The sequence below is a fragment of the Gopherus evgoodei genome, unplaced genomic scaffold (assembly GCF_007399415.2).
Source record: "Gopherus evgoodei ecotype Sinaloan lineage unplaced genomic scaffold, rGopEvg1_v1.p scaffold_40_arrow_ctg1, whole genome shotgun sequence".
NCBI lineage: Eukaryota > Metazoa > Chordata > Testudines > Testudinidae > Gopherus > Gopherus evgoodei.
In genome coordinates, this window is record NW_022060061.1 from 1,787,416 (window position 1) to 1,811,089 (window position 23,674).

General features: G+C 62.1%; 1 protein-coding gene across 2 annotated transcripts; it reads right to left on the minus strand.

Annotated features, from left to right (window-relative positions):
* Positions 1 to 217: 217 nt before the first annotated feature.
* Positions 218 to 23,644, minus strand: ZSWIM4 (zinc finger SWIM-type containing 4). 2 transcript variants are annotated; one of them, XM_030546034.1, is made up of 15 exons: positions 23,007 to 23,069; positions 21,373 to 21,554; positions 19,390 to 19,591; positions 9,913 to 10,269; positions 8,989 to 9,137; positions 8,498 to 8,648; positions 8,192 to 8,371; positions 7,575 to 7,889; positions 7,157 to 7,294; positions 6,636 to 6,899; positions 6,234 to 6,369; positions 4,795 to 4,952; positions 3,716 to 3,879; positions 3,195 to 3,276; positions 218 to 2,805 (listed from the first exon to the last, which is right to left on the minus strand). In XM_030546034.1, the coding sequence occupies exons 2-15, from the start codon at positions 21,391 to 21,393 to the stop codon at positions 1,940 to 1,942; spliced, it is 3,183 nt and encodes a 1,060-aa protein (XP_030401894.1). In that variant the 5' UTR covers positions 21,394 to 21,554; positions 23,007 to 23,069; the 3' UTR covers positions 218 to 1,939. The 2 variants fall into 2 exon arrangements, with proteins under 2 accessions (XP_030401894.1, XP_030401895.1); XM_030546035.1 differs by lacking the exons at positions 21,373 to 21,554; positions 23,007 to 23,069 and adding an exon at positions 23,602 to 23,644 and having other exon boundaries at positions 1,940 to 2,805.
* Positions 23,645 to 23,674: the final 30 nt, after the last annotated feature.

Below are 23,674 nucleotides of genomic sequence, written 5' to 3' on the forward strand. Positions count from 1 at the left end.
ATCCTGCGGCCAGAGAAAACCCTTCTTCTAAATCTCCATCCTCCACTGCCCCCAGCCGCGGCTTGGCCGCGCCATGAAAAGACTCAACCGCCCCCACCGCTGGCACCAAGAAGAAACCAAAAAAGTCATTTTTTTAATGTTAAAACTTTTACAAAAAATACAATACAATAAACAATTCAATAAATAGAAAAAAATTACAAAATTACAGGATTTTTTTTCTTGTTTTTTTGTAATATAGGCAGGGAAACAAAACAAACCAACAAACAACCCAACAATGACCGGGAAGTACAAACCAGAGCAGGAGGGCTCCTCACCAGAGCTGTGCAATACAGAACAATAGCGGCTGCCCCTCCTCGGCTCTCAAGGGACACGGAGCATTACAGTCAAACAGCCCCCACCCCCACGTCATTTCAGACCCTCTCTTCATATATATTAATTTCTTTTAGATTCTCTCGTCTTCACAAGAATCGAGTTTGTAACGTGCCCGGGCGTCTTTCCTGAGTAGAATTTAGCCAGAGGAAAATGGAGTTTTGGAGAGGGGGGAGCGCACCCTCTGCTGGAGATTGAGAAATTACCCTCCCCACCACCAGGGTGGAAAAAGAAACAAAAACCCTCCAGTCTCCTAAGTCTTGTTCTGGCCTGAAGCAGGGGGAGGGTTGAGGTATGAAACGAGCACTGCTACAAGCCAGGAAAGCTTCCGGCCCCCCCGAGCCTTGCACTAGGAAAGGCCAGATTAGGAATCCTTCACTTGGGGGTGTCTGCAGAACAGATCACACCCCCAGCCCCACAGGGGTGCAACACAGGCTGGATCAGGGTCCCCCCCCTTTCTTTACTGGCATCGATTTAGCTCCCCAATCCCTTGCAACTGAGTCCTGGATTCATCTACATCTTCCCTCCCTCCAGGGGTCAGAGCAGAAATACTGGGGGTGGGGGGAAGACAGGACCAGAGATAACAGGGGGGGTTGGTCCCTAAATATTCAACTGGAAAGCCCCCCCCCCCCCACCAGCTGGAAAAGAACTGAAGAACTGCCGGAAATCCACCAGGACTGTGGCTTGGGGCTGGGAGCACCAGACTGGCAGGCAGGCGCTTGTGCCCCTCTCCCAGCATGGGGCAGCCGGGGGAGAGGCAGGCCCAGAGGTCGGAGGTTGCAGGGGCCAGGCCCAGGGATCAGGGCCGGAGCCCCCCATTCCTGGAGATGGTTTTGGGAGATAGCAGGGGAACGGTCAGGCTAGAAACAAGGGTAGACGAGCCCTGCAGCTGGAGCTCCCCAGCCTCTCCCAGATCTGAACGACGGCTGGTCCAGCGGTGGGGGCTTCAGCTGTCACAGGTTCAAATTCCCAAAGGGGAATTTATGGGCAAAAATGGTAGAGAGCGCCAGGGTGGAGACAGGGCTGATTTCCAAGAATTACGGATCCCCCACCTCGCTCAAGAGCAGCAGGAAGCCAGCAGAGCCCCCCAGGGGCTGGCTAAGATCAGAAGCATCTCGCAGCTGCTGCCAAGCCCAGGCCCAGCCCCTTCTGCCTGAGGATCGGGCCCCCAGCCCCTCCCCATCAAACCCAGGCTAGTCCCACCGCCAGCTGCTTCTGCCCAGCTCCGAGCCCCGGGCTCGGCTCTCAGAGACGATCCTTCAAGGCAGCCAGCCGGTAGCCGCAGCCAGCCTGCGGTAATACTGAAATCTGCAACTCCTACAACCCCACCATGAGTCCGCCCCCCCAACTATCAATTAAACACTGGAGAGAAACGGGTCCTTCAAGAGGGTAGAGTCCCCCCCAACCCCATTGACCAGGTCCTGGCCCAGGGACCCCCAGTCAGATGGGCTTTTGTCAAACCAGCCCCACCCTCAAGGGGTAGTGATGTGGGGGTTCCCCAGCTGACTCCACAGACCCCCAACTGATCCAAGCCGGGGGGCAGGGGGGGATCAGCCTGTGGCCCAGGCCCCTAGCCAAATCGCTCCCGCACCAGGAGCATGAGTTTCTTCTTGCCCTTGTAGGTCTGTTTGAGGTTGTCGAGGAACTGGCCGAACTGCAGGTGCCCGTCGGGGGCCAGCAGGAAGGTCTCGCGGGCCTTGCACAGGAATTCGATGAACTCGCTGTAGTGCCGGGGGCTGATGTGGGTGAGGCGGGAGTGGGTGGTGCTGACGTAGGCGGCGATGGCTGCTTCCAGCAGCTGGCAGAGGGGGGCTTTGTCCAGGCCGGGGGGCTTGGGGGCATGGCGGCGGCCCGAGAGGGGGGCCAGGCCTGGCGGGGGCAGGCTCCAGCGGTGAAGGATGTCGGAGAGCATGGGGGCGCACTGCACGCTCTGGATGATGAGGGGCACAATGGCCGAGAGCTGGTTCTTGCCCAGCGAGTGGCTGAGCGAGCAGGCCCACAGCACGTCGTTCACGGCCGGGTGCGTGTCCTGGTTGAAGGCGATGCTGAGGTGGGAGAAGGCCAGGGTGGCCAGTTTGTAGGCGCGGAGGGGCAGCCCCCGGTGCTCCATGTAGCGGGCCACGGTGAAGAGGTGGGAGTGGCCCATGCCGGCCGCGGCGGCCGAGTCCAGCACGATCTGGTAGGCGGCCTCGAAGGCGGCGTGGTCCTTCTCGCACAGGGTCAGGGCCGGCAGCGAGCAGTTCTGCGGGTCCTTCATGGCGCACTGCAGGGCTACGGCCCGGGCCCGGGCACACAGCTCGTCCTGCTGCCCGAAGGCCAGGTTGAGGCGCAGCAGGGTGGCCGGGGTGGTGCCCGTCACAGCCACGATGGTGGTGGCTTCGATGGGGGTGAAGAGGCTGTACCAGTTCTGCATGATGTTCATCAGCGCCTGCACTCCTGGGGGGAGGGGCAGGGTCAGTGCAGCTCACGGGTCTCCGCCCGCCCGCCAACCCCCCAGCAGGCAGGGATCAGCCCCATCCAAAGAGACAGCAACTTGCCCAACTCCAGCCGGGACGAGAACCCAGGAGTCTGGGGGCCCTACCGGTCCCCTGCTCTCACCACTAGACCCCGCTCCCCTCCCAGGGCAGGGACGAGAACCAGGAGTCCTGGCTCCCAGCCATGCTGGGTTGGTAGATCCATGCTATGAGCCGGGAGCACCAGGTGCCATGTTAGAGGGGTGGGGACAAGTGGGATGGGGTGGAGGGTCGGCTGGGCTGAGGACCATTCATGGGTATCACTACGGGGGGAGGGTGTCCATTGCCCCCCCCCCCCGCTAACCCACTCACCGATCTCAGTGGCACAGCTCACCAGCCAGCGCACCATCTCCCTCCGGCGCCACGTCATGGTATTCAAAGTCATCCGCATCACCTGTGGGGGGGCGGGGGGGACGCAGCTCGTGACAGTGGCCGGACCACAGCCCCCACAAGACAGAGCCCCCACGGCGGGGAGCCCATCTACAGCTGCCGTGTGCTCGGAGCCTTGCACCAGAGGGGCTGAGAGCACACGGGGAGGACTCACTGCATGGAAAGGGAAACTGAGGCACAACGGGGGAAGGGACTGGCTCAAGATCTCTCAGTGAATCTGTGGTAGAGCTGGGAGCAGAACCCAGGAGTCCTGACTCCTAGCCCACCCGCACTCTCACCACTAGATGCGACCCCCTTCTCACTGCGTGCTGTTAAGCAGCTGCTGCGCCCCACCCAGAGGTGGCTGCATGTCAGTGCTGGTCAAGCGACCGCAGCGATAGCGTCTGTCAAGATCTTCACGCTCCTCCAGTGAGGACGCAGCCATCCTTCCCCCTGCCCCATACCTGCAGGCCGAGCTCCAGGGAGATGTTGAGCAGCGTGGTGTCCGGTGAGGCGCTGGCCGGCGTCGCAGTCTTACAGGCGTCCTGGGCCAGTTTGAACAGGAGGGCAGGGGAGTGGATGTTCTGCTGGATGGACCCCAGAACCGTGTGCAGCCACTTGGGGTCTCCTAGACCAGGGATGGGGGGCAGAGATTAGCCCCAGGGGTGGCTGGGATGCCCAGGGGAAGAGGATCTGCAAAGCTGCAGGGCTAGGAACTGGGGGAGCCCAACTCGAGCCCCCACAGTCCTGGTTCCCAGAGGGGCTGACGCCTGCAGCTCCCAGCGATCACAGGGGCCCAGCTCCCGAGCTGCACAAAGGGGCTACAAAGACTTCCCGCTGTAGGGGGCGCCAGCTCCCATCTGGCAGCAGGGTGGGGACTGGGTGGCCCAGGGGGGGCGGGGAATGGGGCAGGGGCCTTTCCCCTTTAGGGGGTGCCAGATTCCCAGACAGCCCCAAGGCAGGGACTGGGTGGCCCAGGGGGGCGGGGAATGGGGCAGGGGCCTTTCCCCTCTAGGGGGTGCCAGATTCCCAGCCAGCCCCAGGGCATGGACTGGGTGGCCCAGGGAGGCAGGGAATGGGGCTGGGGCCTGCCCTCTCTGGGGAATGCCAGATTCCCAGACAGCCCCAGGGCAGGGACTGACTGGTCGAGTGGGACGGGGAATGGGGCAGGGGCCTGCCCTCTCTAGGGGTCGCCAGCTCCCATCCGGCCCCAGGCTGAGATCTCACATCCTTTCCCACAGGAAGGGGATCGGGGGCGTGGGGGGGCCTGCCTGGCCCAGAGGAACAAGCATCTATCACAGAAGCTCAGGGCTCTGGGGTCTCCTCGTCCTCCTATGGGATCAGCATGGGGCTGTGCAAGGGACTTGACCTGGGCACTCAGTCAGTGGCAGAGGAGGGATTAGATCCCTGGAGATCCAGTGCCCAATTCTACCCCCTGCACTGTGACGATTAGACCTCACTCCCCTCTCGGAGCCGGGGCAGAACCCAGGAGTCCTGGCTCCCAGGCCTGTGCTCCAAGCACTGGCCCAGCATCTGGCTTCACCTTTGGCTGCGGTGAGCATGGCCGATGCCAGCTCGCACTGGCGCGTCTCCAGGTGGCCCAGGATGAACCAGCGGGGAAAGCGATTGGCCATCATGGAGTCCAGTGGGTTCTGGTGGAGGATGTCCCCGGTCGGCATCACCGTCTCCAGCACAGGGAGCCTGCGGATGGGAGAAGGGGCCGGTCAGGGGAGCTCCCCCAAGCCTGGGCTCAGCAGGACAGGCAGCAAAAGAACCAGGAGTCCTGGCTCCCAGTCCCCCCAGCACTAAGCTAGCGAAGGCCAGGACTGCAACAGGGCTTAAGAGAACTGGATAAATTCATGGAGGTTACGTCCGTTAACGGCTCTTAGCCAGGCTGGGTAAGGAATGGTGTCCCTAGCCTCTGTTTGTCAGAGGGTGGAGATGGATGGCAGGAGAGAGATCACTTGATCATTGTCTGTTAGGTTCACTCCCTCTGGGGCACCCGGCATTGGCCACTGTCATTAGACAGATACTGGGCTAGATGGACCTTTGGTCTGACCCAGTCTGGCCGTTCTTATGTTAACCTCAAGGCACCCCCCCTGCCCCCCCCCGAGCCAGGGAGAGAACCCAGGCGTCCCAGCCCCTCCCTGGTCCCTAAGGCAACAGGAGGGGAGACACACTGGATATCGCCCCCCTCGACATCTCCTAGGGGTACGGCTCATTCAGTGGGGGGGGGGGGGTGGATGGGCCCCTCCCCACATGTCCCTGTGCCCCCGCTGGGTGGCTCAAAGGCATGGGGTTTGGGGGGGGTACCCATTGCAGCCACTGCCTGGGCTCTCCTCAGGCCTCTAGGAGCAGTTTGGGGGGAGGGAGCATCTCAGACCCAGAGAGGGCAGGGGAGGAATAGCTGCGCAACATGGGTGGGGGGAGCAGCAGCTGGGGGTACCCAGGCTGCGCTGCAGGGCGGGGGGGGAATGTGGCTCAGAGAGCTGGAGGGGGGGAAGCAGCTGGGGGTACCCAGGCTGCGCTGCAGGGGAAGGGGGGAGGTGCCTCAGAGAGCTGGGGTGGGGAGGAGCGGCTGGGGGTACCCAGGCTGCACTGCAGGGCGGGGGGGGGCTCAGAGAGCTGAAGCGGGGGGAAAGCAGCTGGGGGTAGCCAGGCTGCGCTGCAGGGCGGGGGGGTGGATGTGGCTCAGAGAGCTGGGGTGGGGGGGAGCGGCTGGGGGTACCCAGGCTGCGCTGCAGGGCAGGGAGGGAGGTGGCTCAGAGAGCTGGGGTGGGGGGGAGCGGCTGGGGGTAGCCAGGCTGCGCTGCAGGGCGGGGGGGGTGTGTGGCTCAGAGAGCTGGGGTGGGGGGGAGCGGCTGGGGGTACCCAGGCTGCGCTGCAGGATGGGGGGTGACCACCAAGGCAGTGAGTGGGGCAGCCCGGTTAGGCAGCTGATGCCAGGGCCAGCTGGTGGGCAGAGCCCCCCCAGGTACATACCTCATGGCTCTCAGTGCCAGGCGATAGGCCAGGTCGGCGTCGTGGGGCAGCAGGGCGGAGAAGAGGTAGCGGGCGAAGGTGTGCATGGGCACACTCTCCCGGAACACCACCTCCCCGAAGCCGCTGAACGGGCCGCCTGGCAGGGGACAGACGCCAGGGTGAGGGGCTGGCCGGGCTGAGCACCCTGCCCCGCGCCACTGGAATCCCAGAGCACAGCTGGGCAGTGCATCAGCCAATCACAGCACAGCCTGCCTCGAGGGGCAGCCTCCCGATGGAGCCGAGCCCCTCTCCTCGCAGGTTGCCCCCAGCTTGGAGCAGGGAGGGCAGGATCCCTCCCTAGCCGGCGACGGGGCCCTGGATCCCAGCCCCCCAGGGTGCTGCAGGCCCTGCCTTGCCCGGTACCTTCCAGCAGCAGCGCCGCCTGCTTGCGGAGCACCTGCACCAGCCTCTCGTCCGGCTCCATCTCGTCCAGCAGGGCGATGAGCTGCTCCTCGCTCCGCACCACCTTGTCCTGGGCATAGAGCCCCTCGGGCATGGCCCGCTGCTGCCCCAGCCCCGCCAGCGCCACCTCCAGTGCCAGCGCCAGGTACGACTCGCCCGAGCCGGGGCTGGAGGGGACGGGCACGTGCTGGTACAGCACCTTCTTCTTCCCATCCACCGCTGCATCTGCAAACGGGGGGGTGGGGGTCAGCCACGGGCGGTATGCCCCCTCCCCCTCCGGTGCAGGAGGAAATGGGAGCCCTGGACTGACCCAGGAGTACAGACACCAATGCAGACCCTCCAGTCTGTGCCAGCACGCCCCCTCCCCATTGCCAAGGGGGGAGTCACCAGGATCTCTGCTTGCAACCCTCCCGTCACAGAGCGTGGTACATAATGCCCCATCCCCCCCCCAGTCACAGAGCGTGGTACATCCCACCCCATACCTGGATAGAGCGACATCCCCTCCTGGTCCGTGCGGCAGGGCTCCAGGAGGGTCCGGCACAGGCAGCCGATGGGGTCCAGGGGGTGGCCCACCCAGCCCTCCAGGTTGGTGATGGACGTGCTGCCCTTGTGCAATATCTCTGTGGGGAGGGGGGAAGGCCCATGAGACACTGACTCAGCTCCCCCCCGACCCCCCCAGCTGAGACCGGCCAAACTCGTTGCACGGGAGCCCCTTCCAGCCCAGAGCCCCCGGCTGGGGCTGGCACGTCCATCTCCCACTATTAGACGTCAAGACCATGAGCAGAGCAAGGAACCCAGGCGTCCTGGCTTCCAGCTGGCTCCACCCACTAGACCTTCCCCCCACGCCCCCCAGGACTGGGAATAGAACCCAGGTGTCCTGCCTCCCAGCCCCTCCCCCACCTTTCTTCTGCTGCTTGTAGCTCTCGAGCTGGTGGCGGCGCTGCAGGCGCATGGTGTTGCCCACGGCGGTGGCCAGGCGCAGGGCCTCGCGGGGGTAGCCATGGGAGCGCAGGGCGTCCACGCGGGCGCAGGCTGTGGGGAAGGGGTCGCCCAGCCAGAGCGGGCGGCCCTGGGGGTCGAAGCAGAGCTTGTCGCCGCCTGTCTTCATGCCCAGGCCGTAGCAGTCGCTGCCGAGGATCTTCTGCAGGTGGCAGTCGCCCCAGCGCAGCTCCCCGGCCTTGATGGCGCGGCCGAAGACGGTCTGGTGGGCGCCGGCTGAGGGGGGGAAAGCCAGAATCAGGGCAGGGCAGCATGAGACTAAGCCTGTCCCCACTAGGGGGCACCAGCTCTGATCCAGCCCCAGGGGGGTGGGGAATGGGGTTCAGGGCCTTTCCCCTCTAGGAGCTCCCCTGAGATGTGAGCCATGGGAAGGAAGCAGACCCTCCCCACACTGCCCTGCTCCCAGCTCCATCCATCCCCACCCAAGGGTCCCTCCAGCCTATCCCCTGCATCTCCACTCCAAGTTCCCACTCCTGTCCCCCGCATGGGGCCCAGATTCTGTGTCCCCCCCCCCGTACCTGCGCTGGGGACTGAGGGGAGCTGCAGGGCCACGGTGGCTCCAGGCACATCAAAGGAATAGTTCCCCTCCTCCAAGGGGCAGACATCCAGCTTGTTCCATTTCTTCAGCAGCGCCAGCCACGGGGCGCGCTCCTCAGGTTTGCAATGGGGGTTCAGGACCACACACACCCACAGGGCCCCTGCAGCAGGGAGAAGGGGGTGACGCAGGTGTCAGGCAAACCAGGCTGCAGGTGCTGCGGGTCGGGAGTGAGGGGCATCAGCAGATTAGCCTGGGAGATGCTAGTCCACGCGTCTCCCTCCCTTACCCAGCTCGTCCCACAGCTGCCGGCACTTGTCCGTCATGCCGGCTCCCTGCTGCCTCCACAGGGCCAGGCGCGGGTCCTCCAGGAACTGCTCCGTCATCAGGATCAGCATTCGGGCACCGTTGGAGTCCCGCATCCGCAGCATCTCGCGTACCTGGGGGGGTGGGAGCAACTCAGGGGGGGCTTGCAACCTCTATGGCCCGAGGCAGATGGAGCCAGAGCCTGGGGAGGGGAGGGGGGAGGCCAGGAGGCCCCCAGCCAGGGAGGTTCCCCCTTAGCTACAGCAGAGACCCCCACACTGCAGGGCAAAAAAGGGGCAGGCAGTGCCCCCTCCATGGGTCCCCCCCCTCGGTTCTGGGGGAAGTCATGGAGGAGACAGGACCCCAACTTGGGGGGCGGAAGGGAGAGGACACAGCCAGGCCGGGGGCAGGGAGGTTGTGGGCCTGCTGAGGCTGTGGACCCTTGGAGGGGGGCACGGGGGGGGCAGGAGTTACCTTGTTGAACATGGACTGCAGCTGCTTGCTGGCTCCATAGTACCCGCCGCTGGACAGGAGCTGCCTGACCTGCTCTTGGATCTGCTCTTCGTCCAGGTGCCAGCAATTGGCGTCCTCGATGCCGGCACCAGCCGTGGGGTCTGGGGCGCCTGGAGGTGGGGGTGACACACACAAAGTCAGCAGGACAGAACCCCTTGCTCCCCTGGGACTCCACCTCCCCTCTTGGGCACAGGCGTGGGGGAGGGCATGACAGAGGCCCCTGCTCTGCAGCCAACCAGGGGCAGGGCCTGGGCTCTAGAGCAATTTAGGGGCCCCACCCAGCAGCCAATGGGTGGGGGGAGGCAGATTCCAGATTCTACAGCAACCCGGGGTCCCCCTACTCTGTAGCCAATGGGAGGTGGATCCCAGGGCCGAGAGCGACCCAGGGGTCCCCCCACTCCATAGCCAATGGGAGGCGGATCCCAGGGCCGAGAGCGACCCAGGGTCCCCCCACTCCGTAGCCAATGGGAGGCGGATCCCAGAGCCAAGAGCGACCCAGGGGTCTCCCCACTCCGTAGCCAATGGAAGGCAGATCCCAGAGCCAAGAGCGACCCAGGGGTCCCCCCACCCCGTAGCCAATGGAAGGCAGATCTCAGAGCCAAGAGCGACCCAGGGGTCCTCCCACTCCATAGCCAATGGGAGGCAGATCCCAGAGCCAAGAGCGACCCAGGGGTCCCCCCACTCCGTAGCCAATGGAAGGCGGATCCCAGAGCCAAGAGCGACCCAGGGGTCCCCCCACTCCGTAGCCAATGGAAGGCGGATCCCAGAGCCAAGAGCGACCCAGGGGTCCCCCCACTCCATAGCCAATGGAAGGCGGATCCCAGAGCCAAGAGCGACCTAGGGGTCCCCCCACTCCGTAGCCAATGGGAGGCGCTCCCTCCGTACCGTGCACGCGGTTGATCTCAGAGCCCAGCAGAAGGATCTCGTCGGCCAGCCGCTGGGCAGTAGGCAGCACCTCGGTGTGGTGGGCGCTGATCAGGTACTGTACGAACTTCTGCAGCTGGTCGCGGTTCATCTGGGAGAGGGTCTCGGAGATGGGCAGGCGCAGCTCCACCTGCCGGGCGTTGCGGATGCGGTAGAGCGACAGTGCCACCACGTGGGCGCAGTAGAAGATGTCCCGGTTGTCGCAGGCGCAGCTCACCGACGTGATCTTGCAACGGTCAAAGCTGATGGAGACGAGGAAGCTCAGCTCCGGCTCGCTAGGGCCAGCCGGCTCCGTCACTGTCCCACTCAGGTGGAAGCCTGGGGACAGGAGGGGACAGGGTTGCTGTGGGAAGGGGGAGGTGATCCCCTGCTCCAGCCACTAGACCCCACTCTCCTCCCAGAGCCGGGGGTAGAACCCAGTACTTATGGGTCCCAGACCCCTGCTCTAACCACTAGACACCACTGCCCTCTCAGAGCTGGTGGTAGAAACCAGGAGTTATGGGTCCCATACCCCCTGCTCTAACCACTAGACACCTCCTGCCCATTGTCTATGGAGACTGGGAGCTCTCTGGGGGAGGGCCCATCTCTCCCCGTGTGTCTGGGCCGCACCTGGAGCAGTGGGTCCCCCGATCTCGGTTGGAGCCTGCACAGGGCCTGGCCTAACAGGGGGCCCCGATCCCAGCTGAGGTCTCTAGGTGCTGCCAGGGAGTCGGCCCCGTGGAGCTGCCGTGGGGAATCTGTGCAGCGCTTGGCCCAACGAAGGCCCCAGTCTCAGCTGAGGTCTCTAGGTGCTGCCAAGGAGTCGGCCCCGGGCTCCCCCCTCAGCTTCTCTGGCACAGAATCACCAGGTCGGTCGGGAAGCCGCCCCATGAGGTCACCACCTCCCACCCCTGCGCCGAGGCAGGGCCAAGGAAACCTCGACTGGCTCTGAAACCCTCCAGGGACGGGGATCCCGCAGCCCCCCGGGACGCCTGGCCCTGAGAGTTAGACGGTTCCCCTAATATCCAGCCAAAATCTCCCCTGCTGCAGGTGAAGCTCAGGGCTTCCTGTCCTGCCTCCAGCGGCTGCGGAGAACAATCCCTCCCGGTCCTCTGGTAACCGACTTCCAGCCTGCAGGAGGCCAGGAGCTCCAGGGCACCTGACAAATCCACGCTGGCAATTCCTCCGAGCCCCATTTTCTCCCCTTTCCTCGCAGGCCAACGCTCTCCTCCGGACTCTCCCCAACTGCCCCACCTCTTCCCGCCAGGGCGGCCCCTCCAGCACTGACCTCCCAGGCCAGACACCCCCCCGACCTGGGACCTCACCCCACGTTGTGCACCATTGTGGGGCCCATATTCAATTTGTGAGCCACTATCACCTCAGGTCCTTTATTTCCCCCTTCAGAGCCACCCCTTGGGTACGGCGAATTGGGGAGATCGCCCTGGGCCCTGCACTTTGGGGGGCCTCCCCACGCTTCCATAAAATCATGAGGAGCTGGCGGGAAGGTGAGGGGGGAAGCAGGCAGCCGGGGTGAGGTGGTGAATGGGGAGGCAAGCAGCAGGCAGGCGAGTGGGGGAGGGCAAAGAGGAGCCCCCCTACCAGAACATCCCCCTCCCCACAGGGCCTCCTGCCACCAGTGGGGCCTGCCAGTCAGTGTCTCCCCGTCTGTGCCTACCGCCTGCCAGCTGTTTCGTGGCAGCAGGAAGCGCTGGGGGAGCAGGGGGGAGAAGACAGGGCACAGAGCACTTGGGGGAGGGGGCAGAACTTGGTGGGGAAGAGGCAGGGTGAGGCCTTGGGAAAGGGGTTGACTGGGAGTGGGGCCTGGGCAGAGCCGGGGGAGGGGAAGGACCCCCTGGCAGATTAGAAACTCTGCACCCCTGTCCCGGGCCCTGCACCCCATGGGGCCGGCGCTGGCCCCGTCTTGGAGCTGAGCCTTTTGCTTTTTCCGTCCTCAGCACAGGGTTTTCCTCTTTTTACTGAAGTGCATCTTGCTGATTTCAGACCCATTCTCTGATCTGTCGCCATCATCCTGAATTCGAATCCTGCCTCCAAAGCGCGACCCGCCCCTCGCCGCCATCCACAGATTTCATCAGCATCCCCTCCCTCATCCGCGTCATTAACGAAACTGGCCAATGGTGCTGGACCCAGGACTCAGCCCTGTGGGACCCCACCAGATACGTCCTCCCCACTAGAGGCCAAACCAGCCTGAGTACAGTCATTCAAGCTGCTGTGCCCCCACCTTATTGTAATTCCATCTAGACCACATCCCCCAAGTCTGCTCAAGAGAGTGTCACGTGGGCCTGGGCCAAAAGCCTGCATAAGATCACCCCACCCCACCCCCCAGGCCAGGAACGCGGTCAAAGGAGGCCATTAGCGTGGTCTGCCCTTGACAGATGCTGGCCACCTCTTATCAACTGTTTGTTTGTTCCAGTATCTTTCCTGCTATCAGGGTCGGGCTGACTGGTCTCAGGTTCCCAGGCCTCCTCCTTCCCCTTTTTAAGAGACACGTTTGCCCGCTCGGGTCCTCTGGGCCCTCACCGGGCCTCCAGGAGCTCTCCAAGGGGTGACATTGCTTCAGCTACTTCTGCAAGTCCCCAGGACGAATGCACCGGGCCCTGCCGACTTGCACACAGCTAATTGCGCCAAGTCTCCTTGCGCCTTTCGTGTTAGTATGAACGGTGCTGAGCCCCCGCTCGCCATTAGCCGCTGAAGCAATGACTGAAGCCAAACAGGCTCTAAACGCCTCAGCCCTCCTGAGGTCACCAGCGATGGGCTCTCCGGCCCTGCTGAGTAGCGGCCCGGCTCTTTCCTTCGCCTTTCTTTTGCTCCTGCTGCTTTTAAGGAATCTCTTGGTATTGCGGCTCGCGTCCCTCGCCCGGGTAACTCGTTTTGTGCCTTAGCCATTCTCAGGGCCGGGGCAACCATTTAGGCTACTGCCCGCTGGCATTCGGGGGGCACCATTTTCTTTGGCAGCGACCGCAGTGGCTGGATCTTCAGCCACCCCGCTCGCTACCGGCATTTAGGTGGAGGGAACTGGGGCAGAGGAGTGCGGGGAGGGCCACCTGCAGCAAGTAAGGGGGGGGTGGCACGGAGGGGAACTCCCCGCCCCAGCTCACCCCTGCCCCACCTCCTCCCCGAGCACGCCGGGGCTGCTTCACTTCTCCTGCCTCCCAGGCTTGCGGTACCTAAGCCGATTGGCACGGCAAGCCTGGGAGGCGGGAGAAATGAAGCAGCAAGGAGGCGGGGCAGGGGTGAGCTGCTTCAAGGGGGGTGCCTCAAGGCAGAGGGGGGGAGCTGCTTCAAGGGGGGTGCCTCAAGGCAGAGGGGGGGAGCTGCTGTGGGGGGGAAGCCTCAGGGTGGGGGTGCTGGGGGGGGGAGGGCGCAAGGTGGAAGTTTTGCCTAGGACACAAAACATCCTTGCACTGCCCTGGCCGTTCTCAGTCTGTCCCTGCCAGCCCGGGCTCCTTCTCCGCATTTGTTCCCACTTTTGGCAGGGGCCCTTTCGCAGTTTCAAGTCATTAAAAGCCATTCCCTTCCCCTCCCTGGGTCACCTGCAGCCCCCCCGGCCAGGAGCAGGTGTTTGCGGGTGAATCCCCGGGAGGCTGGGCCGACGAGCGCTGGCTTGCCCGGGGGACGGGGCAGGGGAGGTCAGCCCGCGTGGCACACACCCAGCACTGCGGTGAATCACACGGGTGAGACGGGTATTGGGGAGATGGGAGGGGGTGACACAGACACCCTGATGGAACCAGTCCGCGGCAGGCACGGGTGGCAGGTGCTGACGTCTGACCGAGACTGGCCCGGGGCCAGCCGGTGACTCACGGTGGCGCAGCTGGGGGTGGAACCCATGGCTGCCGGCTCATGTCCCCGCACGCCACAGGCTGGACTGGAGCCAGTGGCACACACGGGAGGGGCTAGAACCAGGAAGAGGAACAAGCAGTGGGAAGGGTGGGTGCCGGGACACAGAAACCACCCAGGCCACCCTCCCCTGACTGAGACTGCGGGGAGTAGACAGACACAGTTACCACCCAGGGACTGTGCTTCAGCCCGGCTGCAGTCCCCATAGCCCAGAGGGGACCCGTCACACCCCTGGCCAGAGAGAAATCCAGGCACTTCACCCACCCACCCCGGAGAGAGACACCACCCACAGTCCTGGGCTGGGGTCCCGCGTGGCTGGCTCGGAAGGCCGGGCGGGGTGGTGGTGAAGGAGCTGGGCTCAGGGAGATCCATGCTCAGTTCCCAGCTCTGCCAGACTCTGGGTGTTGTCCAGCAAGTCAGTGTCAATCTGTGCCTCAGTTTCCCCCCTCCCCCCAAATCTACAAGGACAGGCTAATAATCAATCCTCTACTGGGAGTGAGAGCTCTGTGGGGCAGGGACAGTCTCTCACTAAGGCGTGGGGAGCTGCAGCACCCAGATCCCTAGCACAGAGAACCAGAAACCACAGTGGAGAACAAGCTTATAACCTTCACTGGGATGCAGGATTCTTCACTTCCTGTCTTAAACAGGGGTGTGGCTTGTACACAGCTGCTGTATTTCAGTGCCGGGTGGAGGGATCCCTGTGCTAACAGCCCCTGCGTCCCATCCCAGAGGCAGCTGCCTCTAACCACCGCCATTATATAGACAAATGGCAAACTTTCCAGATCTGTTCAGCAATCCCCACTGGCCCTCACAGCCCTCGGCTCCACCAGCAAGCACCCGCTAACGACGTTCCTTCCTCAAGGAGGGCGGCGTGAACCCCGGCGTTCGAGCTGGATTCAGACGGGCAGTTGCACTGCAATGGCCGCTCTCATGCGGTTTGGGTAAGATCCTCCTCCCGCTCCCAGCTCTCCACCCTAGAAGCAGCTGCATCTCAGAGACAGGCGAGATTTAGATGGTGGGGTCCTCGGAGATGAAATACAGAAACAGACCCGACAAGCTTCCAGCCTGAATACGGAAACTCCATTAAATGTCTCACTCCCCCAGAGCCTGTGACCCTGGACACTGGATTGTGTTTCAAACACAGTAAATGCCACAGCACCTGCTCTGAGATCTCGGGGGCGGGGGGAGCATTACAATCCAGGGAGCACAAAGGGGGTTAGAAATACACAGCCCTGGCCGTAGGAGCCAGCCAAACAGCTACAACCAGGCTGATTTCAGTGACTATTAGGGATATTACGGTGGCCCTAGTCAAGACTGGGGCCCCATTGTGTCAGGTGCTGCAAAGACAGCGAGTCCCTGCCTTGAAGAGCTCACAGTCCAAAAAGACACAGGGTGGGAGGGGAAACTGAGGCACGGGGCAGGGATGTGCCCAAGCTCACATGGCAGAGCCAGGAAAAGAACCCCGGCGTCCTGACTCCCAGCCTGGTGCCTGGGCCAAGCTGCCTCTAGTTCCACTCCAGACACGGCGTCAGGTCAGCGGTGGGAGTTGCATCTCGGCTCCAGGAGCACTCAAAGCCGCCCTGCCTGCGGCTTGGAGCAGGGGAGCAGGAGAAGCCAAGTTCTAACTTTCACCCCATGGGCTCTGCCCACCCCCCTCACATGAGGTGAGCACACGGGGACTGCTCCCCCCATTCTGGGACAGCACGCCCAGAAATCCCCAGCACCCACGGGAGCTCTGGGGCAGAAGGACTGGGGGCAAGCAGTCAACTGAGGTTAGTCCTCCCCCCCGTCCCAACGCACAACCCCTCCCCAGCTCTCCAGCCCACTTCCCATCTCCGCGGCTCACTATCCCCTTGGAAATCGGCCACTGTTCCCCTCCTGGCCCCAAAGGGGAGCCGCTCATCCCTTTGCAGCTCCAAGAGTGCCCGGCCCCACCCCAAACTGGGCCTGCATTTATCACCCCGAGAACGAGCTCCTGGGGGGCCTGGCAGCTGCGCCAGCCCCAGCCCCAGAGCGGACGTGTTTCTAACCCAGCTGCTCTAGGAACCGGTGGGCACTGAGCCACACAGGCTGGCCTGGGAACCGACGCTGCCCGGGGCGTCGCCAGCCTGCTCGGGCGGCAAAGGGCCAAGAGCTCGAGGAGCCGACTTCCCAGGGCCTGGATGCTGGGGAGGCTCTGGAGTTCAAAGGGGAACAGGGACTGCCTGCCTGGATCAGGGCAGAGACCCAGCTGTCCACCTCCCTCTGCTTCTGGGCACAGAAGCAGCCCCCTGAGGGATAACCTGCCCCCACATGAGGTCTCCCCCAGGGCATCCACACTGCAGCATAAGCCTGGGTTTACAACGGCTGGACCCTGGTGGCGCTGACGCCTCCGCGCTGCACCGTCTTCTGCCTCCAGTCTGCACCTTGCCCCGAGTCCACAGTGCGAAATGACAGGGCTCGGACCAAAGCCACAGCAGGGCTTGGGCTGAGAACCCCTGACCCCCCCACAGCAGGGTCTCGGGACCGGTGCCTGAACAGAGTCAGACTGATGTGTCCTGGGCCCAACGCCGAGAGTCAGAGCCCAGGTTTACACGGTAGTGTAGCCGATACTCTTCTACTCAGAAGAAAGAGGTGGTCCATCCCTTCCAAGATGGCTGCGAGCAGTAACTGCAGCTATCGTTGTTACCCAGGTAAAACATCCAATCCCTCTGACCCTTGCTAAATTCTCAGCCCGCTGCCATCCAGTGGCCAGGGGTTCCACAGGCTAACACAACTGTCAGACAGTCGTTCCTTTGAGCAGTTTGGAAGAAGATGCATTTTCATTTCACGAGTGTCCCCTTGATCTCATGCTGCAAGACAGAGTCCCCGCAGCCAAACACTCTTCAGCTCAGACATCTGCTAGCATCTTTCCTTCCCTCCGTGAGCTTTTACACCAAGAACACATGAGCTTAAGCCACCCCATTGGCCCCAGCAGTAACTCTGCAGAACGAGGACACAGCAGTGTCTTAGAGACAGGCAGGAGGGCTCTGGCCTCAGCTTTGCAAATTCAGCTAGTGGAGAAGGTGCTGGGTCTGCCCCCACCTGGATATTTCACATCAGCAATCCTGCCTTGAAGGCAGGCACAGGCCGCATTCAGAAGAGCTGGGGATGAAGGGCATGTGAGCCCTGCAGGTCCAGCTGCATCCAGGTAGCTGGCTCCACATGGCTTCCCAGACACAGCTCTGTAATAGCAACGGGGCCCACCTGAGCAGATCAGGGCAGGAGCACAGCCCAGGGACATGGCTAGGACCAGTCCACACAAAATCACAACCAGGGGTTGGAAATGGATCCTCTGCCAAGGTGGCTATATCAGCCTGTGTTTCTACCGCATGCGAACAACAAATCCCCAGTTCAGTGACCCTCAGCAGTATGTCTCAAAGCACTTCACGAACAAGGTCGGAATTATATCCCTGTTTTACATGTGGGGAAACTGAGGCATGGAGCCAGGATCTGACTTGCCCTTTGTCACCCAGCAGGCCAACGGCAGAACTGGGAACAGAACCCAGGGCTCCTGGGTCCCCATCCAATGCTCTAGCCATGAGGTCACACTGCCACCCCATTCAGCACCTCCCATACTGCATTCCCGCATGTACGACACCTACCAAATAAATCGGCCTTTCCATTAGTAGCTCAGAGATGCCGGACACACAATCGGGTCCTAATACAAAGCAGTGTCAGGCGTGAAACCTGGAGCCGGCTCCCTGCACGCAGCTGCACATACAGGCTCACAAGGCCTTAATTCCCAGGTCTGCCTGGGCCTTTCCCTATCAGAGGGCTGCTGGCGTGAAATAGCCAAGCGAGTGCCAGACCCGACACCTTCCTGGGAGCTGAATTTGCAAAGCTGGGTGCTGGAGATGCTGCTGTGTCCTCATTCCATGGAGTTACTTCTGGGACAACAACTGGGCGGGGAGGGAGGGTGAAAGCTTGCGGCCTTGTGGCACGCAACCCTCCAGCGAGAGACGTCAGAGCAAGACAGAGCCCCTTATGTCCATGGGTCTCTCACTGCAGGAACCCCTGAGGGCATCCACTTGTACAACAATGGGACTCTGTTGAGCATTTTCAGACCCTCAGATCCAGTGAGGAGCAAATTTCAAGTCCACCCACAGGAGTGTCGGATTCTCAGCACACACAAGGCAAAGCCATTTTTGCGAGCACGCTTGTCTGTACCAGACCTCCCCTCAGCCAGTTTGGAGAGTTTATTCCCAGGCACTTCCCTGGGGCAAGGGGAAATATTTGAGGTTATTTTCCCCACTGGGGCGAAAGGGATCGTAGTTTTCTCCAGTGTCAGGGAGAAGAACCTGATTTCACACAACACCGGCCCCAACTGGAACCACGTTTGAAAGAGACAGACAGACTTTTGTTTCCTAACTGAGACTGGGACGGGAAGCTCTGGAAGTTGGTTGAGGAGTTGCTAGCGCAGACACACAGACCCCACCAACCCCCAGCTGCCTACAGTTTCTCCTGTAGCACCTGGAACAGCCCTTTGGGGGCAGGATAGAGTCGAATGGGGAGAGCTCAGACACAGGCAAAGCCAAGTATTTTGGGCTAAGCAGCCAGGACCAGGAAGACAACCTGACACACCACACTAGAGACAGGGAGTGGAGGGTCCACAGGACATGGGGCTTCTCCCAGGGGCCTGGCCGCTGCTGATCTGAAGGTGCTAGTGTTGGGACAGCAAAGGGCTGGGGGATGCTGCAAGCGGGACGGGACCCAGCCCTGGGGAACGGGTCATAGAGAGCAATACCGGCTGGGGGAGAGGTCTGGATCCCAGGGTGTGGGCCTGTCCCATCTCAGCAGCTGAGATTCAGCCTGGTTCTTAGGGCAGCAATTGTCCATGTCACAAACCCCAGGAATGGGAATCATAGAATATCAGGGTTGGAAGGGACCTCAGGAGATCATCTAGTCCAACCCTCTGCACAAAGCAGGACCAATCCCCAAATCGCCCCCTCAAGGATTGAACTCACAACCCTGGGTTTAGCGGAGTGATCAGCCCCAGAGTCCCATCCCCCCGCCCGACTGATTGGGGTCCCTGTTGTACCAGGTGCTGCGCACTCACAATCCTTGATCACAATTAGGGACCTGTTCTGGGTGCTGCACAGACACCCCTGACGTGGGGGTCCCTGTCGTTCTGGGTGCCTCATGGAGCCCCCTGTCCATGACTGGAGACCCCTGTCATGCCACATGCCACACAGGGGCACTCCACAACCACGATCCGGCCCCTCATGCCAGGCACCACAAAGATCCTCCCCCCTCCAGCTAGCATGGGCTGCACAGACACAGAGCGACAGCTAAATGGAGACAACAGAGGAAGGATCAGCCCCTGTTTTCGATCTGGGGAAACAGGCCCAGAGAGACGCAGCGACTTGCCCAAGGAGTCTGTGGCAGAGCCAGGCAGTGAAACTCCGGTCCCAATCCTGTGCCAATTCCTCTCTCTCAGGCAGGCGCAGCCGGGGGACCGAGGGGTTCCCTGCCGATGCCCTCGCAGCGAGGATCTACCTATGCAGTTGCTTTCGCCAGCCCCAACTGCCCTCTGTCCCGGCCCCCACCCTGCCCCGCTCCCAAGCCCCAGCAGGTGACACTCACCCACTTGCAGCACCCGGTCCACAGCCCCCGATTGCAGCAGGTGCAGGCCACGGTTGAAAGGCACCCGGGAGTCTCGCTCGCCTTCGGGGGGGTGGCAGCCAAGGGACGAGTACATGCAGATCTCACGCTCGCTGCGTGGGAAGGACCAGAACACAATCCGCTTCTGCACAGGCTCCGGGACGCGGGAGAATCGCTCCTCCACCTGCAGCGCACAGGGCCGGGGAGGAAGGGACACAGCATCAGTTACCCACCTGGTCTCAGCCAGCGGCTCCAGCTCTTCCTCCCCTAGGCAGGCAAAGGCCTGTGGAAACTTATAGGCCAACAATCTTCCAAGTGGCACCAGAGTAGCAGGGATGTTTCAGTCACTGGCCCGGCCCAGCCGCTAGCTAGGATGAGCCTGCACCTGGGAGCCAAGGCTGAGGAGATGCCGCCTTGGGGAGCCAGTTAGGTTGAGCAGGGAGGCAGCTCAGCTGCTGTTCCTAGACACCCTCCAGAGCAAGGTGCACATGGGGCATCTCTGAAGCATTCTCCCTAGAGCATGATGGGAGGGAAGTGGGGTCTAGTGGCTAGAGCAGGGGACGACTCATAGATCCTGTGGAATGCTCCCCATCACTACAAGCCCAACCCAGTGGCCGCTGGCTAAAAACGGCCACCGTGGCTCTGCTGGCTTGGAAGACTCAAAGGGGAACGGAGACAAGGTGTGTGGGGAGCAAGGACCATGACAACAACCCAGGCCCTGGAGACACACCAGGCCAGGGAATGAAACAGCACCTCAGCAACGAACCGTCAGTTTCCTCTCAGTGAGATTTTCCAGTCTGACCTGCGTTCTCATAGCCGGGCTGACGCCAGCGCCCCACCGCGCCCGGCGCTGCACAGCCCCAGGCTGAAGGGCCCTCCCTGCCCCACACAACACAACAGACACACAAGGGAAGGATCATGCCCCCCCACTTCACAGAGGAGGAAAACAGAACCGCAGAGAGGGGAAGTAACTTGTCTGAGGCCACGCAGGGTGAGGCTGGGTCCAGCATGCCGCTCACACAGCCCCTAGACTCAACCCCCTCGTGATCAATGAGCTCATTTCTCACTGTGGGCCCAATCCTACATATTGAATAGGCAAAGCTCCTGGGAGCTTCCCCCAAGCGAGAGGTGCAGGATCAGGGCTCCTTGTGACTAGCCCTCCATCCGTAAATTGGAAGGCTGGGCTATGCAATTACATTAAAGCCCCAGAGTGTGTTATTTTCAAGTACCGTCTGCGGTCTATTTCCCCCCACCAGGGAAATGTCAGGGGGTCAGAAATTAATTACAGATGAGGTTCAAAAAGGCAGATTTAGGTCTCCATGACGCAGGGGCTCAGAGCAAAGAAAAAGAAAACCACTGTCAGTTTCACCACAGAAAAAAACAGGCCGCCCTCGTTTGCATGTTTTCCTCTGTCAACCCCCTCAAAGCGGAGCGATTGGTGACTGGGAGGAGGGGGCAGTGGGGGGCTGGATTCAGCTGAGTGGCCCCCGCAAACAAGGAGCCAGCCAGTGTTAAAAGCAGAGACTTGAACAAGAAAGTGCTTGCCACTTAAAAATAAACTGTGTTACAGAACTGGGGAGCATCCGGGCCATCACACAGACAGAAAGAGCCCCAACAGATTCATTAGACACCAGCACGGATACGCGAGGTGTGAAATACACCCTGAGGAAGGGGGTGTCTATTTTATGTGAGGGCCTCGCAATCTTTACTGTATTTATCCTCACCCCTCCCCTGTGAGACAGGGCAGAGCTGGAACCTCCAAGAAACAGAGGGGAAACCGAGGCACAGAGCAGTGCTGGAACTTGTTCCCGGCAAGGGCATCGGTGGCAGAGCAAGGAACTGACCCTGGCTCCTGGCTCACGCACTAACCACTTTCTTCTCCCTCAGCATGCAGCCCCCAAGCTGGGCGGGCCATCTGGGTCTGGGCTAGGAGGAATGGGGCAAGAGGCGCATTTAGGATCTCACAGTGAGGTGTGGACTCTTCATTTACAGCTGGACCCTCAGCGTCCAAAAAAAAGGATCGCGCCTTTCCAGGGCCATCCCAGTGCTGACGATCTCTGACCCCAGGATCTCTCTCTATCTCTGCAACCAGCCCCTCGCCACCTTCAGCCCCTCATCCAGCAACGGGGAAGGGCATGACGTGGCACCTAGGACAAAAACGGATGATCTAAGCATTGGAGGGACCAATTCTCTGCAGGGCAAAATCTCACCCACTTGTGGGTCTTTACAGCAGGCCCTCAGCACAGCCCCTCTCCAGCAGAAGGGTAAAGCCAGGCAGCACCCAGAACACAGCTGAGGTCTGAGCAGTCTTTATTTTTAGCAGGTCCTGTCAGCCCTCTGCTAAATGAGTCTCTGGGGCTGATCCTTGGATGAAAGGAAGCTGCCCTTTTTAAAGCCACCTCTCTCACATGTTCCAGAGCATGAAGCCTCAGCATGTCCTGGTGGCGGGGGCTAGCGGGGAAGGGTTCATTCATCTCGGGGAGGAGTGTCATGACAGGAGACTCCCATTTGACAAGTTTCCCAGCCTGACCGAAACCAAATCCCTTCCCTGGGAGAGAATCGTCCCAGCAGCCTGGATTCTCGGGGGGGCGTGGGGGTGGAGAAAGGGGGGTTAAGCACCGGTTTCGAGGGTGGGGGGAGTCAGGCCCACATTCAGACAAGCAGGGAGACACACCCCAAGTCTGGTCCCCACCCCCCTGCCCAACCGCTTGCCAAGGCTCCCTCTGGGGTCACGTCTCCAGAGTTTTGCCCGGACTAGTTTAGAAGTCCCAAGCGATGGGGTGCCCATCTGTTCCCAGCTCTCGCTCTCAGCACATAATTTCCCTGGTACCCAGCTCGAACTCAGGAATCCAGGGCATGCAGGGGCCTCCTGGGTCATTGCCTCCAGTTCCAGAGGCAACCCCTGAAACTCCCCTTTGCTCAGCTGCCATCCTCCCCAATAGACGAACAGCCCCCTCCCCACCAGTGCTCCCCACTGGGGCAGCCAAGCTGGGGAAGCCGGAGGAGGGGCTGGGCCAGGATTCCCCGTCACCCCAAAAGGAGGTCAAAGAGCCACCCAGCAATTTAAAGAGGGCTGGTCTGTCCTGGGTGTGAGTAACCACTTCCTCTGACCCCAACCAGTATCACCTTGCCCGCAAGCAGGCACCCGCTTTGGGGCAGGGGAGGAGGCGTGGGTGGCAAGAGGCTGCTCAGCCAGCGGGGTGCGGGGGCTGCTGCTGGCACAGAGGGTGAGAAGGTCAGTAGGGGGGTTGCCCCAATGGCTGACACCTGCTGTAGGAGCATCGCACGACAGGGTGAGAAGGGACCAGGGGCTGGGGAAGAGAATCAGGCAGAGGCACCCCAAGGGAAGAGGCTGGGGAAAATGCCCCGGTGGGGTTATAGGGGCAGCCATCAGAAGCCAGGGGGTGACAGGACATGGGGCGGGGGGGGAATAAGGGATAGAAAAATGGGTGGACACTAGGGTACCCCCAGGAGGGCAGACACGGTGGGGGGAGGAAGGGGGACTCCCCGGGCTCCCCCAGGAGGGCTGACACGGGGGGGACACCGCCTCGGGGACACGTGACGGGCCGGGGATCCCCGCCGGGGCCGGCCCCCCTCACCTGCTCGAAGGCCCACGTCTCCGCCACCCTCTTGGCGCTGAGATCCAGCAGCGTCTCGGCCCGGCCGCCTCCTCCGCCCTCCGCGGCGGCCCCGGGCCCGGGCCCCTCGGACCCCCGCCCGCCGCCGGGGGGGCCGCAGCGCCGCTTGGCGGCCGGGTGCTCCATGGGCTCGGGCGGCCTCGGGCTCCCCCGCGGCCCGGCGCTCGGGCTCGATCCCCGGGTCCCGAGCTCGGCGGCTCCCGTACGCGGGGGGGTGGGGGGACGAGGTCTCCCTCGGGCCGAGCCGCTCGCCGCGCAGATCCCCCGCCGCTTCCTCCAGCCCCGCGATGCGGCCCCTTTAAGAAGCTCCACAACAATGAGCTCGACGGCTGCTTGATCCCCGGCTTCCCCTCCCCTTGCCCGGCTCCCATTGGCCGCCGGGCGGCAGCTCCCGCTTGCCAATGGCTGTTCCCGCTGTCAATCAGTGACTGGGCCCCCTCCCCCACGTGGGAAGTCTGGGGAGAGCCGTCAATCAGGGCGGGAGGTCCACCAATCAGAGAGCACGGGACCGGGAGGTGGTGCCCATATATGGGGAAGGTGGGCGTGGCCGACGAACCTTCATTCACAACATTCGAAAGAGGCTGGATATGGCAACAAATGTAGCAAGCGGGAGGTTGCGGTGGGTTCCG

What these genes read in the sequence shown, in the direction of transcription:
- ZSWIM4 (XM_030546034.1), bottom strand. Translation starts at nt 21,393, where the DNA reads ATGAAGAGTCCACACCTCACT. An exon ending in GGACCGGGTGCTGCAAGTGG is followed by an intron (nt 10,270 to 19,389) that starts GTGAGTGTCACC and finishes TCCTGTCCCCAG; the next exon opens with GCTTCCACCTGAGTGGGACA. An exon ending in TGAGATCAACCGCGTGCACG is followed by an intron (nt 9,138 to 9,912) that starts GTACGGAGGGAG and finishes CCCCACCTCCAG; the next exon opens with GCGCCCCAGACCCCACGGCT.